This window comes from Parasteatoda tepidariorum, chromosome 2 (genome assembly GCF_043381705.1).
Source record: "Parasteatoda tepidariorum isolate YZ-2023 chromosome 2, CAS_Ptep_4.0, whole genome shotgun sequence".
NCBI classification, from domain to species: Eukaryota; Metazoa; Arthropoda; class Arachnida; order Araneae; family Theridiidae; genus Parasteatoda; species Parasteatoda tepidariorum.
This window is the reverse complement of record NC_092205.1, coordinates 74,629,410-74,647,013: the sequence shown is the minus strand read 5'-3', so window position 1 is coordinate 74,647,013 and position 17,604 is coordinate 74,629,410. Positions and strand designations below refer to the sequence as shown.

At 29.1% G+C, this 17,604-nt stretch overlaps 1 protein-coding gene across 1 annotated transcript in view; it reads left to right on the top strand.

Moving 5' to 3' along the window:
* The window catches only part of LOC107448361 (protein toll), a 29,854-nt gene that overhangs the window by 4,796 nt on the left and 7,454 nt on the right, over positions 1-17,604 (top strand). Inside the window, exons 3-8 of the mRNA XM_043043754.2 lie at positions 1,122-1,277; positions 5,664-6,003; positions 7,579-7,901; positions 9,430-9,622; positions 11,963-12,207; positions 14,393-14,695. Of these exons, the coding sequence (XP_042899688.1) occupies positions 1,122-1,277; positions 5,664-6,003; positions 7,579-7,901; positions 9,430-9,622; positions 11,963-12,207; positions 14,393-14,695 (1,560 nt within the window). The remainder of the gene's footprint in view (positions 1-1,121; positions 1,278-5,663; positions 6,004-7,578; positions 7,902-9,429; positions 9,623-11,962; positions 12,208-14,392; positions 14,696-17,604) is intronic.

Genomic DNA, 17,604 nt, shown 5'->3' with positions numbered 1-17,604 from the left:
TATTGATATTTTCTGTTTTTCAAGAGGACAACAGTAAAGTTTTTCAGGCAGGAGTATTTGACGGATTTCATGGACATTCACACACACACCATTGCATCTCGAATAACCTGCAAGCTCTCCTAATTTAAACCCCACTTAAAAACTCTGATAGATATGTTGATACTTCAGGTTAAAAAACGCACAAATCAACAATCCAGCAACTACAGAGACTTGTGCGATCGAATCCTCAACGAGTAGCTTAAACTAAAAATGGCTACGAAAATATAAAACTTAATAGATTTATTTCTGCACCGAACTCAGGCAGTTATCGAAACCTGAAGTGGAGGTGCTCATTAGAGTGAGTATATTTTACCTGGTACGATTATGCGCAATTATTTCTTTATTTTTCTTTGAAATTAAATATTTTCAAAATGTTTCTTTGTAAAAAAAAACGTTTTTTTCCCCTGAAATTCAAGGTGTTGAAGCGTAACTTTAAGTATTGTCTTAAATGTTGCTACTTAAATCTTGAAATATTGCGACTTAAACATTGATTTTGATGAAAAACTAAAAAATTATAAAATAAAAATAATGTAAAAAAATTTATTCAGGTACCGACAAAATACGTAAAAGATTTCGAAGCACTTCGTTCTTAGAAATCCTTTAGTGCCAAATTCGTGATTTTTGTTTCTTTCTACAAATATTCAAGAAAAAACTATTTTTTCATTTTTACTGCATTTATTAAAAGAGAATATCAAAACCTCAAAGGATACTGAATCGAATATTGATTGTTCGATAAATCAGGTCAAAATTACTATTTGCAGAGGAATGGTAGGATTAAGAATGAGCCCTTCCTCTAAAACGGACTGTAACGTATGTGTGCGGCAAAGACGTTTTTTTGGCCCATAAATGGTGCCACTGAAAAACAAGAACCCTTCTGTCTTTAATTCGCTTGATTTTATCGAAGCCAGACTTGCTGGTATAGTCAAGTGGCATTTGTAATAAAAACAACATAAAATAATTTTTTTGAAATATAAGGAATATACACACTATTCTTTATGCTTCAAATTTATACAAGAATAATATTAAAAAAATGAAAAAAGTTTTAAAGTACAGTTTTAAAGAGAGATATTTTTTTTTCTTAGGGTACAAACAGTGTGATTCATTTCGATCTTTCTTATAACAAGCTTTCATATTTGCCTCCTCATTTGTTTGATCCCTGGGATAATCTGCGCAACGTGTCACTTTCTCATAATCAGCTGCTACACGTTAAAGATCTATTTACGTTAGCTCGTCCACATGTAAGTAGTGTTGATATGAATCTCATATTAATATTTTTCTAAAACACAGTTATTTTTTTAATAGTTTGATTATTTTTAGTATAATTTAGTATAGTCATCACTGTGATTATTCTTCTAAAAACGAGCAGTTCTTCCAAATGTACTCGTATTTAGAGATTAAAAAATTAAGAGATTAAAAATGCTCATAAATTTGTAAGATTGTCGTCGATTTAAATTTATGGGAGTAATTGTGAGCTGTCTAAAATCGTGAGTTACGTAAAAAACGTAAAGTTGCCATCGAAAATTGGAAAAGTAAAGGTAAAAAATAAAGCTAGAAAAAACAGCAGTACCAGAGAGAGAAAAAAAAAGTTGGAAAATAGAACAAGAAAAACCACAGTGACCAAGAGTGGTGAATCAGGGAAAAAATCGAAATTTCCACTTCCGTTTCTTAAGATTACTTAGTATTTAACATCATTACTTCATTAAAAACTTCATTTGGGTCATTCTCACAAAAACGTGATTTTTTAAGTCCCTTAGTAATAAATATTAGAAAATACAGCAGATTTCTCAATATTTTTCTTCATCATTTTTCGTAAAGTTCTAACTAACAAATCATATGCATTTCTGCTGAATGTAGGGGAAAGTTGGACAAAACGGGATACCATTATTGTTTTTATTTACTACGGAAAATCTGTTAAAGAGAACAACACATTATTTTTTTTATAGCGACGTCACTTATTGAAGCACAGAAAAAACATATTTTAAACTAATTTCAATGACTGTGAAATAGGAAAAAAAATCATTTTCCAAACTCTTACATATCCCGTTTTAGCATACCTGGGTCGGACAAAACGGGATAGGGTTTACAATGTTTAATTTTTTGTGTAAAACTAACTAAAAACATCATTAAGTGACAGAAAACTGTAAAGCAAAGTTTCTAAAAATTGTATTTATGCATCATCCGTGAGTCTTGGATTTTCCTTCACTCGAGGAAATGCAAACATAGGAGGGATGAATACGAGTATACCAGCTGCACTTATGCATGTTTCAACAGTAACCAAAACTCCTCATTCGGCTGAAGACAAGCTACCCACTTGCCTCGTAGACTCAACACTTTTGAAGGCTTGTTTGGCACTGTTAGAATTCCTGTTTCATCAACATTATAAATATCATTTGGAGTAATCCTATGTTTACTTAATAGAGAATTCAAAAAACTGCTTAACTGTAGTGCGATTAAACCCTTTTTGCTCGGACCATACCCGTGGGTTCTGGATTTCGGAGGCTAAGCTCTGCCAAGAAATGATTACAACCAGCACTTCCCAGTCATTTTTTTCCCTGTGTCAAAATTATGCTTAATATTGTTTCTCTCAGCTAACTCAAATGCTAGCATTCGTATGTCCGTTAGAGTTATAGCAAATAATCTCTCTTCTAGAGCCAATAACAATACATGCTTACGCGTTTTTTCTTGTTCAACATTGAATACTGTCTCTTATCTGTCCAACTGTGGCCAATCCAGGGGTCAATCTATTTGTACGAGCCTTTTTTACCTCTCTTTCGATATAGTAATAATAATATAGTAAAAGTATTAGGCCAACAAATAAATAGGTGGATAGAACGGGATATAAAAAAAACTCTATCCCGTTTTATCCAACTCATAAGTATCCCGTTTTGTCAGACTCAGACACTTTTCAAAACAAACATGGCTTCTGCCTAAACAAGAAAGAAAAATTAGATCGACTAGACATGAGAATACTCGTTAATAAATGCTTCATCAAATGTAATACTCACCGGAATTGTAATTCTATATATATAAGCAGTAAAATGTGAAAAACAACGCACGTAAATGTAGAAAGAGGCAAAAAAATTGAGTAAAAAAGTTCTGTGACCTACAATTTTCTATCAAATAGTGATCTCGAGACGGTACGCACTGAAAATGATATAATCACAGTCAAATAACAAGTTTCTTTCTTCGTCCGCTAGATAGCTGCAATAGTCTGGTCCCTAGGCGACGTATCCCGATTTGTCCGACTATCCCGTTTTATCCAACTCTCCCCTATTTAATATTTCATTCTTATTTTTTAATAAACATAACTTCAAAATCCCCTCCGTGGACGTCCCTACGTCTGTGACACAAAATAATTTTTAATGGCTGTTAAACAATTTAAATGTTATTTTAATGATTTTTGCAGTTTTACCTAGTTAAATGTTTATAGTAACTTTTTATTTAATGTTTTTTTAAAAAAATATTTATTTTTATAAAATAAATTACTAGTAAACTTTGTCCATCAAAAATGAAATCTCCCACCATGAACAATAAATATAGTTGGTAAATATGCAATAAAGGGCAGCATATGCGAAATCCCTATAAGACAGCTGCTGGTAAAGGTAACCATTCCATTTTCTAATGTTAACTATCAGTTGTTTTTGCTCTCTTTGGTGTCAGTTTTGGATTGTTGTGTTCAATTGGGGTTTGGCAAAGTTCTCACCGTATACTCCGTGGACATCATAAGGAAGGTAAGAGAAAAAAAAATTTTTTTTTTGATAGATGAATTTTAGATTGCAAAAATAGTATATTTAATAAAAAGAACTGCCCCATTTTTGTAACTTTAAAATTAAAAATCAGTAAAAGTCAAGAACTAGTTTTTTTCTCCTCCGTGGACATAACAAGTCCACGGAGGAGAAGACACAGTCAATGGAAGAGACAATGTGTTAGATAACCATAAGACAATTTTAATAATTAAAAAACTGTTTTCTTTTAATTGATATTTTTTAAAATGGAACAAATGTGTTAGTATTTTTAAAGAAAATCAATTAAGTTTAACTTTTTCTTATATGAGAAGTAAATATTGGCAATTTTTCTAAATAATTTCTGTGATGTTTAACATTTTTTTTCTCTTCAAATTTTAGGAAGAAAATGGTAAAACGAAAATGTAAAAAAAGAAAGCAATCAAATGTTCAAATTCAAAAGAGAAGGGAACAGAAAAAACTTATTATGAGACAATCTAGACAGAAATTAAAAGAAAACCCTATATTGTTTAAAGAAAGTAAAATAAAAGAAAAAAGGAGCAAAAAACTTTGAAATCTATATCAGAAAAAGATTTAACAAAACCATCGTGATTAAATGTACCTAAATTTTTATAAATTGATAGAACAAGCCGTTTGTGCCCAGGGAAAAAAGAAACAATAACAAGAAGAAAAGAGAAAAAACAAAAACGTTATTTGGATGACAGTACGTTTAACTTGCATAAAATGTTCATAAAAGAGTACCCTCAGCACTCAACTTTCATGTGGAGCTTGAAATTTTATTTCAATAGTCTTGACATTTCAATTTATTAATTTTCAGTAAGAGTTACTTAGAAAATTGTACACCTAATTTAAAAATGGATGTTTCCTTTCATAGCAGCATGATTAATCGGAAGTAGCTTTATCTCTAATAATGAAATATTTTATTATTTACTTATTAATGTTAAACTCATATCAGTTGTACTCAATAATTAATGAATTAGTCTTCATTGACATTTCATATTTTATAACATAAAATGTCTCCTCCGTGGACAAGGCAGAATTTAAAATATTTTAAATCTTGTAAAAAATAAAATAGAAAACTTTACCATTATTATAAGGACATATAACAAAAATAAATAAAGGCATTTATGTAATTTTTATTACTTTTTTAATTACTTTAATTTATGAAAATTTTTTAGTCTATTTATACCTTTTCAGTGCGAATGACCCATTTGCTTCACAAATATACAAATTGGAAATAACAGTCAACATATTTTAAGCTTTGAAAAATAGTCTCCTATTTTCAAGACTTGCCAGACGTGAATGAATCGAAACAAAAGTGATTTGAAATTTAAAAAAAAACTGAAAGAATAAAGTTTCCATCGAAAAATGGAACAGTAAGAGGGAGAAACAAAACTAGAAAAAACCACAATAGCCGAGAGGGAAAAATAGAATAAGAAAAATCACAGTGGAGAGGGGATAAATCAAGGGAGGGGGGAATCAAAATTTCCGTTTCTTCATATTATTTAAGATTTAACACTTTTTTTTAAATTCACAAGTTGAGCTCATGCCTTAAAAGAATTTCTACATTTATTAACAATTTAAAATATCATTATTTTATTAGTTAAAATTTTATTTGTCAAGAAATATATGTGTTTTTATTCCTATGAATGTTTAAACATAAACTTATTTGCGAATTTATAAATTAGTCGATTCGTTGAATTAAATTAATTCAGATTAATTTGATAAATTAAATTGAGTTAATTAATCAATTTTAACCGGACTATGTGAGTGATAATTGGGTACTTCCTAATTTTAATATAACATATCATAAGACTTACGAAAACGCTTGATTTAAATGAACATGTGCATTCATTGTTGTTATTTTTTTTTCCAACTTAGGCTATATATCTGGGTTATAACAACATAACTGATTTAGACGCCATTTTACCATCAATTACATGGAATTTGACTACATTACGTCTTTCGTACAACCCCATCAGACAGCTTTCTTCTGATTTTCTTCATGGTAAAGCTCCACTGTTGAGGTACCTGTACCTTGATCACTGTCTGATTCAGGTCTTGAATGAAAATAAGTATTATAATCTTCGAATACATCTTCATGTTCTGGATCTTAGTTACAACAGGATAGAAAAAGTAAATCCAACGAGAATTGACTTTGGATTTCGTAACTATAAGTCTGAGCTGGTGCTTGAAGGGAACTTAATACGAGAGTTCAAAGGTGAAATTTTACGCACACTTAATCCTTTCACAATTAAGAACAATATTATTTGAACAATTAACAAAATTATGATTCGAACAATGAACAAAGCTATCATTTGAATAATGAATTAAACTATTATTTGAACAATGAGCAAAACTACCATTTGAACAATGAACAAAATTATCATTTGAACAATGAACAAAACTATTACTGGAACAATGAACTAAATTGTTTGAGCAAAGAGTCTTATTATTTTTTGAACAATGAACGATATTATTGTTTGAACAATCAAAACTAATATATATTGTGAAACAATAATAATGATATCACTAGAAAAAAATTTCTATTTCATGAGATTTTTTATAGATTTTAAATACTTTCGCATCCCTGATTTCAAATCTACAATTGTTTCACCCTACAAGCTATAGTATTTTTAAAAGGACATTTTTAATCTATTTTTTGTCTAAATGTACAAGTTAAATGAAGTTGTACATAACAGAAGGCCGCTTGAAGATTGCTACAAGCTTCTACGGTGGTAAGGACACATCATCAGAATTAAAATTGCATAGGAAACCGTGCCGGAAAAAGTCGTCATACTCCGCTAGGGCACTTACCTATTATGAACTCTTTCTCCAGTGCACTTTTAATCCTGATAATGTGTCATTATCCCTCGTAGAAGTTTGTAGCAACATTTAAATGACCCTCTGTTATATATAACATTAGCCCTTTTACATTTCGACGAAGAATAAACTAAAAATGTTGTTTTTAAAAAAATTCAGCTTTAGAAGCAAAATTAATTTTAGATTTGAAATCTCTACTCCCGGATTCAGCAAGACAAAGTATTTGCAATAGATTAATGTAACAAAAAAGTTTTTTCCTCAGTGCGATTTTTCTTTTCAGTTATCAAGTTTATATAAATAATATCAAAGTAATAAAATATTAAGTATATTTCGTTATATAAATAATTAGTTATTCATCTTAATTAAGTATTCCATTTCATAATTTAAGTATTCTTAGCATACATCAATAAAGTTTTCAAAAATTGCTTTAATAAACATTAACTAGTTTAATTTAGTGCTTTTCATAATAATTTTGAGTCGTAAGGTTATTAAGTTGACCTTGATACTCAAATTCAATCATAAATGCACTCATCTCAAGTTAAGTTTTTTACTTCGACTTGAACCACATAGTTTAACAGGTAAAAAAGAATCTGAAATTTTATTAATATCAATTCAACAGCACTGAAGAAATGAAATTTAAAAATATGTTAAAATTAAACTTGTAAAGTAAAAGCGTCAACTTAACATTTAAATAAATCATAGAAACTTTTCTCGTCAAAATCTCTACTGAATATTAAAAAAAAAGTTATTACTAAAGGAGGCTTACTCTAGAATTTAAGTGATAAAAAATTTTAAGAAATTTTTTCAGCAAGGAATTTTAAGCATTTTTTTTTCAAACTGCTAAAAAGACACAAAAGACTTCTTTTAGCTGTTGTCTTGCATTTTGTATTATTTTAAATTCTTTATTTCAAGCCTATTTTCTTTTTGTTTGATGGTCTTTTAAAATAACTATCAATATTCAATGTATTTACAGTTCGAGTGCATAATGTGCGAAAAATTAATCTTGCCAACAACCGCCTAAGAAGCTTGGACAATGCCCTAAAACATTATCTGGAGTTGTCTGTTGCCAGAAATGAGTTACGGCAGTTAGAAACGATAGATTTTTATTTATCTCCGGATATAAGAATATTTAAAGCTCAGAAAAATCAAATAAAATGGATCGATAGCTCATTCTTCTACAGTAAGTACTTCCTAGGTTATCTAGATCTCAGTTACAATCTTCTGGAATCGCTGAACAGTACTGTTCACCAACTACCTCGTTTGAAGTACTTGAATCTTTCATCGAATTTTATAACTGTGAGTAACTATTTCTTTTTTTCTGAAATATCTATATTTTCTATTATACCGGAAAAGCACGGGCTTAATTTGTTTTTACAAAAAAATATGTGATTGCACCAATGCAGACGAACAATATTTATGAACCATAGTGACGTATTCCACTCTGAGAAGCAAAATGAAAAAGATATTATAACGACTCGAGCATGAATCGCCTCAAAAATCGCTACTTTATGCATTTCATACCTGGATTACGTACGGAGAGTAAACAAGCATATCTAAGAAAACTCTCTCCAGCCGTTCCCAGTGAAATAACATTCACGAATCAACTAAGCACATAATGCCATAAATAAACACTTCAAGTTATCCACGTCTTATTTTATCCCCAGTTCAGGGATTTCGCGATGGTTGTTCGTGACTAGAAACATCGTCGGCGTCGAGAGTCTTGATGAATTCCAAACGAAATTGAAAACAGATACTATATTACGTCTATACACATGGAGCGAATCACGTATAAAAAGTACAAACGGCTACAACTCTTGCCTACCATGCAATGATTGACTACTGATTGCAACAGGGCTTCTCGTGAGGGGTCTCTTTGACTATTTTTTCTGACATTCCTGAAAGCATCTCTCCAGCGCTACTTTCTTGTTTTGAAAGAAGGTTTCCCGTGTTGTTCCTCTTCTGTGAGTTTTTTGTCCCGTTTTCCTGTTTTGTTGTTTTGACCGACGGATTTGCTGCTATGATAAAATAAAAAATATGTTCTCTTTTCATATGCTTTCAGACTCATCTTTTTGCAGGTTGTATTTTTATTATTTTTTTATTTCGAAGATGTTTTATTCTGGTGGAACAATCTTTAAAATGGATTTTGCTAAAAAGATTTGCAATTGCATTACCATTAAATCGGCTTGGTCTAAAAATTCTTTTTTTGTATGTATTAACGAGTCTAAAGTTCCTACCATAATTAATAATTTTTTTAAAAGGAAAATCTAATAATCCTTACTTTCACTAAATGTCTTAAATAATGTAACATAATTAACTTTAAATTGTTAAAATTGTTAATTAATTGTTAATTAATTTTAAATTGTTAATTAATTTTAAATTGTTAATTAATTTTTTAATGTTGTGGCCCACTTATAATGCTTTTTCTGTTTTTAGATTTTAATACAAAAACTCTGTAAGTCTATTATAATATGTGATGGTGAACATTTCGAAAACATTATAGGATTTTGAAAAATCGTGACACGGTTTTCAGAGTTTTTTTCTTTGATTTATTGTTTAATACTTGCAGCGCCATATGTTAAAAAAGATTTGTAAAAAAAAAAAACAAATTCTGAGAACAAATATTCATTCACTATCGCATGAATTTGCTGCAAGATATAGTTTTTTTCCTTAACCATTTTACAATTGTAAAAGTTTTAAAAATCGTTATTCTCACTTAGGGCATCCTATGCATAAACATAACTAACACACGAATTCGTGGCTGAGACAAATAAATTATTTTAATTGACAGCACTTCATGCCAATTTTAACCGAAATCAATTTTTAGGTACTCGAAGAGAGAGAATTCGTTGGTCTCGTCGATTTAATTCATTTGAATATTTCTGGAAATAAAATTGTTACACTTGGAAGTGATCTTCGCTGGTTACCCCGATTGTCGATCCTTGACTTGACGAACAACAGAATTAGGACTTTAAGAAGTGAACATATGCCAAATTCTTTGAAATATCTCTATATACGGGGTAAGTTTTAAAAATTTGACGCGCCATTAAAGGACACTTATAAATAACAAGTTATTAGTTATAATATTACTTGTTATTAGGAGGTTTCCAACAAATAGTCGATGGAGACTTTCCATCAAAATACACTATTTATTTCCTAAGATTATTTTCTGTAGAAAATGATAGAAAATAATCTTAGGATCTAAAAGCTAGTGAAAAATTTTCAAAAGAAATTTTCTTATAAGAATAACATTTTTATCAAAAATATTGTTTTCAGCCTTTGTATTTTTTAAAAATAAGTATTTTACAAGTTTAATGAATTTTTCCTCGGGGACAGCATATTACATAGAAGTATATCAACTGCATGGGTTACGTACAATTTTTCACCAAAAACACGTATTACTATTTTTCACCAAATTTAGAAATGTGGCTTATCATTATATTTCTTAAAGCCCTTCCAATATGCGTAATAACAACATTATTTTTATTTACACTTTGACTGATTCAATTGGAGCTTGAAAATTTTGTGAAATTTTGAGATCGTGTGTAAAATATCAGAAAGGTAATATTATTTAATTTACAAAATAAGAATAAAAAATTATTTTGCACTTGACTTTACGAATTTCGAATGCTTGCAATAAATATAGCGGAAATCTACATTAATTTTCCAAAAAAAATTTTTTTAAATGTGCACTTTTCAACACTTTATTTTACTGTACACCAAGGAATAAATATCGATGCGTTGTTGTAAAGTTGTTCCGGACAATCCTTTTTGAATTCCACAAACCAACCAATGGTTGCCTTTTCTTTGCTATGGTGGTCAATTAAAATGTATTATAACACACATTATAATTATTTATTCACAACAGCATTAGGTCCCACTTGTGTTTCGCCTCACATAGTCATCACTCTTTAGTTACACCTGTTGCTACTGTTAATCAAAATTTAATACGCCAGATTTACTAACATCTTTTGAAAGATAGAAAAGATTTAATAGTATTCGATATCAATCGGCACTTTTTAAAGATCTTACTCGTCGAGGAAATATTTCAGTAATCCTGATTACCTTAAGTGATAAATCCGATGCTTTTAACGTAGTGTAATCTTGAATTGTTCGTTAAGTTAATGTTCCTTATGTTGGAATACTAAATTAACCCGTGCAGAGGCCCTCTTTCTTCTAGGAGGCGTTATTTTAAAGCTGTAAGAAAACTGTAGGTAGAGAAAAACTACTTTTTAAACTACTATGCTACTTTTCAATTTATAATTTTCTAGAAATCAACTTATTATTTTTTTTAACATTTCATATCGAATAACTTTATAAAGAAAGAAGTTAAATAAATGAGTTAGCGCAAAGTATCATTGCTACAGTGTAAAATATTCCTGATTAAAAAAAAATTTCAAAAGTATTGGCAGCCTGGGTGCAGCATCCTTGAAATCTATTTTACAGTAATATGGATTTAATTACAGTGATTCAGTAATTTTATAGTACGTATTACTGTAAAAATTAAAGTATAGCAGATATTTTGTTCCGTAAAATTTTATGGTATAACTGAATTTTACGGTAAAAGTTCTGTCAATCTCAGTGCCGGTACCTTGTACCATAAATTGAACCAGTTTTTTACGATGCATTATTAAAAATTTCGGATAATATTAAACCATAATATGGTTCAAATTTGATGCAACTTTAAGAAAGTGCTCAATGGAATTATCCAAAGTGCCAAGTTATAGAGTCTGAAAGATAAAAATTAGCAGATTTGAACTTAGAAAATTTCCTTTGGGATATACGAACATCTATTGCATTTGGATAAACACCATAAATGATTTTGTTTGCACTTGTCACTACCTATGCAAAAAACTAAAATAAAATATAATAATAATAATACAGTACCGGATCTGTACCTCACCTGAGTTTGATTTTCCTTTTCACCATACTAAAAAAAGAACAGTAAATAAATAAACAAATTAATAAATAAATAAGAATAATAAATATCACATTGGATTTTAAATATCCTTAGCATGACTTTCAAGTACACAATGGACTTATAAATGGTAAACGAATAACGAAGTGTTCAAAAACGGTTAGTAATTTTTGCCTCCTGATATTTTCTCTAAAATTATTAACATTTATATTATATAATATTGTTAATAATATTTGGAAAAGTTCGAGAACTCCAGGTGCAGGAATACACGAAATCGTATTTTCGTTTTATTTATTTGTTATTTTCAACAATTATAACTTAGTTAAATAACACTTGCGATGTTTTTATCTCTTGTGTATTGCTACTTCTACTACTTATTTTTTGTGCATTGCTCTTCCAAAATGTTAAAGTAATTTTCAATCAACTACTGCTCATTCTTTAGATAACCCTATTCGCTGTGATTGTGAGCTCCTTCCTTTTATTAAATGGCTAAACTTGTCAGAAACTGATGTAGATATTGATCTTTGCCGTTCAGTGTTACTGTACACACCAAATCATGTGCAGTCTTGTCCATCAACATGCGAGTGTTACTGTACAAATGACATTGAAAAATACTTCATGGCTGTGGATTGCAGTTTTAGGAATATCTCGACATTACCCCAGTTTCTGGCAGAACATAGTGCAGAGGTATATTAGTCTAATTTTTGACATATTCGTTTTTCTAAATATGGTTTTTTCCATACACTGCAAGAAAATCTGTTAAATTTACACAAAAAAATGCTGGTGTGCCAGTATAAAACCATTTCTTCACGGAAAAATTCTGTTATTTAACCTGTTTTTAAGATGATAAGTGCTGTCATAACAGACACTGTTATTTTAATAAAAAAAATTCTACTAAATAACTGTGTCAGTAATGGAGTCATTGCAAGCCGAGAGCAGCATTCATTCGACCCGTTCACGCTGGGTTTCGAACCTGTGTTACTGAAAGACGAGCGCTTAGTCCTCTAAGCTATCGCAGCTCTAATGTCTCATTATTTTGTTTAAAATTTTAACCGGCATTGAACAGCGGACTCAATTCTGAGTTTATGACTACCAATGTTCAACTCCGTATCTTTATAATTTTGAACCCAACCCAGAAGACAATGTAATTCCTTGGCCAAGCATTGGTACAAACCAGGACTTTTAATAGAACTCACCTGTATTTGGGTTATATGAGAGGAAAATAATGAAAACCTCCCACGCTTAGCCCGACGGCAAAGCGATTCTAACCTGTGATCCGTTTATCACTGAAAATATTTTACGTCTGGTCTGTGGTCAGTGCAAGATTGGAGTCATAGCTGAGATTTGGCAGTATTGTTTTGACAATAAAATAGAAATTCAGTTTTATTTATACGTTGTTCAAAACCATATAATAATTACTTTAAAATAGGAGCAAATATAGAAAAGAATAATAAATTAATTTGGAAAAAGGTAGAATTATCCCCGCGGTAAGCAAAACGGCAATGCACAAAACTAGAATTTTAACTGATGGTTTATCGGTTTATAATTAGGACGAATAAAGAAACAACCGTTATATCAGCAGAACAGTTATAACTGCTCAATATAACCATCAAATATACAGAGAAAGTCTGTAAAAAGAACAGGGATTTGTCGCAGTATAGTATGTTTTGCATAACAATTTCAAGATCTATTGGAATGGTAAATTTAAAAATATTAAAATCTATAATATTATATGAATTTGTAAAATGTATAAGTCCATAAAATATGTTTGTAAAGTTTGATTAAAATTTACTGAAGAATTGTTGATAATATGGTGTTAGTAGTGTTGGTAACTGATATTGATTGGTAATTTTTATAATTTTTTGTTTAATTGATTGGTAATTTTTTGTGCCATTTTACATTAGCGTGTTTTATTCTTTGTAACTACTTATCGCTTCTTGCATCTTTTATATTGATTACAGCAATATCTATGAATCACAAATAAAACTGATCTCTCATATGTATAACAAACGAAAAAATTCAAAATTTCAGATAATACTCCTGAGAAAAAAGGGCGGACAATATACTTTGACTTGTTGGTTATACATTTTTCAGGAATAAGTTACGTCAAAATCACGTGTTTGTTGCATCAGAATAACGTTCTTTAGACAAGTCAGAGAACAAATAGGATGATTTTCAGACTAACAATAGCAAGGATTTTTAGAATTTCAAAGTGAAAATATATTAAAAGTAGAACAGATATTTTATATTTTGTATATCTATATTAAATGAGAGAAATAAACAACATAGTAATTAAGGCAATGAAAACAGCTAATTTCTCTCAGGAAGTGTGTTTATCTTTGCGTCAGTCCATAAAATATATCACAAGACATATATTTTAAGTATCAAACTTAAGATTAATACGCAAATATTCGTTTGAACTTCTTGCATACAGGGTGTTCAGAAATCATTTGGTATTTTCTAAATCCCGGCCAGGTAATGAAATTAAAAAGAATGCATATTAGAAATGGTAATTAATATTCAGTCGTGGAAGAAAGATAACGATATTCAAATTGGAAGGGAGAACCGTTAGAAAAATTGTTTCTTTTAATCCCCTTCCAGCTCTTGTCCGTTATTTCAGAAAATAAACGAGTTTTTATGGATCTAGTTCTACCTTCCTCAGTAGTGATTTGAATAATTTCAAAATTGTTTTTTCCTTTTCTTGTTAACTTATATACTTATTATGTGTCCCTTATGTGCATATTTTCATGAATTTTGAGAGTGATCATTTAGAAGCAGTCTGTATGAAAAAGACATTGCTTTTCTTTTTTTCTTTCCTCTTTTTTTTTTTTTTTTTTTTTTTTTTTTTTTTTTTTTTTTTTTTTNTTTTCAGGATTCATCTCTCCTGAAAATTACTTTTCAACCTCAATTTAAAAAGAACACGGGTGACATCGTAATTGTGGATAGTATAGGGGAAATGAACCTTTCCAACAACAACTTAGATACTTTAGAAAGTGCACGATTACCTGTTGGTCTAAGACATCTATTTCTACACAACAACAGGTTCAAAGCAATAAACACGACATCGCTCAGGAATGTCTATAACTTTCAACAACTGACATTATCTGGTAATCCATGGATTTGTGATTGTGATACTGCAAATTTTCGAAAATGGATACTTTCAAATGAAAAAATAGTAAGTTTGGGAAGCCAAGTCGGCAGTATTCTGTAAGAAATATGATAAATATATATGTATATATATATACATATATATACATATACATACATATATATACCTATATATACATACATAAATATATACTATATGTATACTAATGTAAAAAGCATTGTAACGAACGTAAAGATTTCAAACCATCAAGAAGTTTTTTTTTCTTACCTTTCATACTTGTGTTTTACCAAGAATAGTTTAATTGGAATCACAAAAATTTTCTTTCAAAACACTTTAACCATTTTCATGCCTATTCTTATTTAAAACTTAGCTAACAAACAAAGATTCTTTAATTTTAGTATTCAAATTATTAACCAATATCTAAAGACATTCAAACTCGAGTTTATACTGTCATTTTTAAATCCAAAATTTCCTAATATTTAAAAAAAAAAGATTTTTTTTAAAAATGTATTTAATATGTAAACCTTTTTAAAATATTTAATATATAAACCTTTTAACGGTGTCCTTTTATCAAAATATTTCCTTTCTGTTTCTTAAATATTTCCTTTTTGCTTCTTCTCTTCCTTTTTGTTTCATCAAAATATTTCCTTTTTGTTTTGTAAGCACTTCTAACTAACTAACACACACAAACAAATATTGTTTGATATTTAAGAACCCAAACCATTAANTATATATATATATAACTAGATTACGGAAACAGAGACAAAAACATAATTTTAAGAAAAGTCGGTTCAAAATTTTCTAAAATTAGAAAAAGATGCTATTTAAAATATTATTTCTCAAGAACTATTTACCCATTTTTGTTTAAATTTCGTATTTAGACTTTAAAAATTTTACAGTTTAAAATAGTGAGAATATGTATGCACCTTACAATTCTATACAACTTTGAGCCTTATTGAATAATACAGTTAAAAAGTAATAAAAATTCCTTTTTCATGGAATATTATCTGCGGATTATTATAATCAAAAGATTTTCGATTCTCTTAAGAAGTTCTCGAGGTACAAGCAAAATTTCTGAAAATTCATTAAGAAATCGTTAGTAAAAATAATTAGAATATTTGAAATCTCCTCTTTAAATAACTGAGATTGGCATTTAATTTGTCAAAATCCAATCCTTCGAACAAAAATTATTCAGGGTAATATCTTTTTATTTCACGCACTGTATATAAACAATATACTTTATTTCAAAGCAACTTAGATACCAAAGCATTATTCTTCGCCACAGATAAACAAAAATAATAAATAGAATCCGTAATCACCATAAAAATACTGAGGATTACTTGTTAATTTTCGCTCATTGCTTAGTTATTAGCATAAATCTTGAAATCTATTAAATTTAATTATGATCACTGAGGCTTGGTTCATATACTACAGAAAACTTTAAAAAATATATATTACTACAATGCAATAACAGCATATATTCAATTGAAACAGAGCTAATATTTACAACAAAGTTTACGATACAATTGTGTAAAAACAATTAATTTAGGAAGCATACACATACTAATTTATTTTTAAAAAAAGCTAGTTTGTAATGCACGCACATTATCGAGATAGGGATATTGAAATAAATTCGAAATAGGCTTAAAAGAGTTGAAACGGTTAGAAATGGAGCATTTTGAAAAAAGAATAAATAGGTAAAAATTACGATGTTTATCAATGTATTGTAGCTACAAAACACAAAATATATATACTTTTTGTTAAATAGAAGAAAACTTCTGTAGATTTATCGATGTTTCGTTGATAGCAAGAAATAACTCCAAATGCTTGATTACGAAAATCAAAACTTGGCATCAGACAATTCTAAGACATTCGCCAAAATTGGAATTTTCAGATGTAAAATAATTCACGAAAGAGGAGTGTAGTGTTGAGTAATTTTGTGTTCAGATTTTACTATGCTACTGAAAATGTATGCAAACTCTTGATTTGTGATTAAGTGATCATTCATAGAGTTTTTTTTTATGTATTCTCGTTTTGAATTCTGTTCCAGACAAAGAAAAACAAATTTAAATACTTTTTTAAATAAATATGTAAATATTTTTTCAATAAATATGTAAATATTTTTCAGATAAATATGTCAGTTACTAACTAGTGTAACACGTGGGATAAAATCGTATTATCGCTAGTATTTGTTAGACTCAAAGACTGGAAATACTCATTGTTTGCGAATAACTGCCATTTTAAGTTTTGTTTTTATATTTAATTAGACTACCTTTTAGTTAGTCTAATTACATACAAAAAATGGATCAACATTTTGACTTTTGATACCGTAAAACGCTTTGAATTACGCTATATCTCATAAAATATGTTTTCGAATTAGCTGAAGTTTATAATATCTAGTAATAATAATAGCTTAATAATAGCCGTTAATATTTATCTTCATTAAGAAATATTTAAAACTAAATAGACAGGGACAGTGATGACGTATTTTATGACGTCAAACCCCGCCTCCTTCCAAACGCGTTCCAAACAATTTTTTGAATGAACCATTTCAATGGCATTTCCTATGTGAATTTAAGACGGCAAGATTTTTAGTTTATTATTGAAATAAATAAATTTATATAGCGCTTCTAAGGGACTTATTCCTAATTTAAGTAGTTTTCTTTATACGGAGTATCAGTAGATTTTACGAGTTAAACGCATTAAATGCTATAAAAAAAAGTTTCAAAATGGTCATGTTATCTTTAATTTTGATGTATAAAAATCTAAGCGTCAATATTTTTAAATCTTGTTTCATGTTTAAAATAATGTCTTATTTTATTTAGAATTTGTTACATATTCTTGACCTACATCTAATTTTTTTCTTTAGTTATGGATAGGCATGCATTGTTTTAAAACGTTTTGTAATTAATTTTTAATCTATAATTAGATTGTATTTATCAATACTAATATGTCTGTTTATTTAATTATGTCTG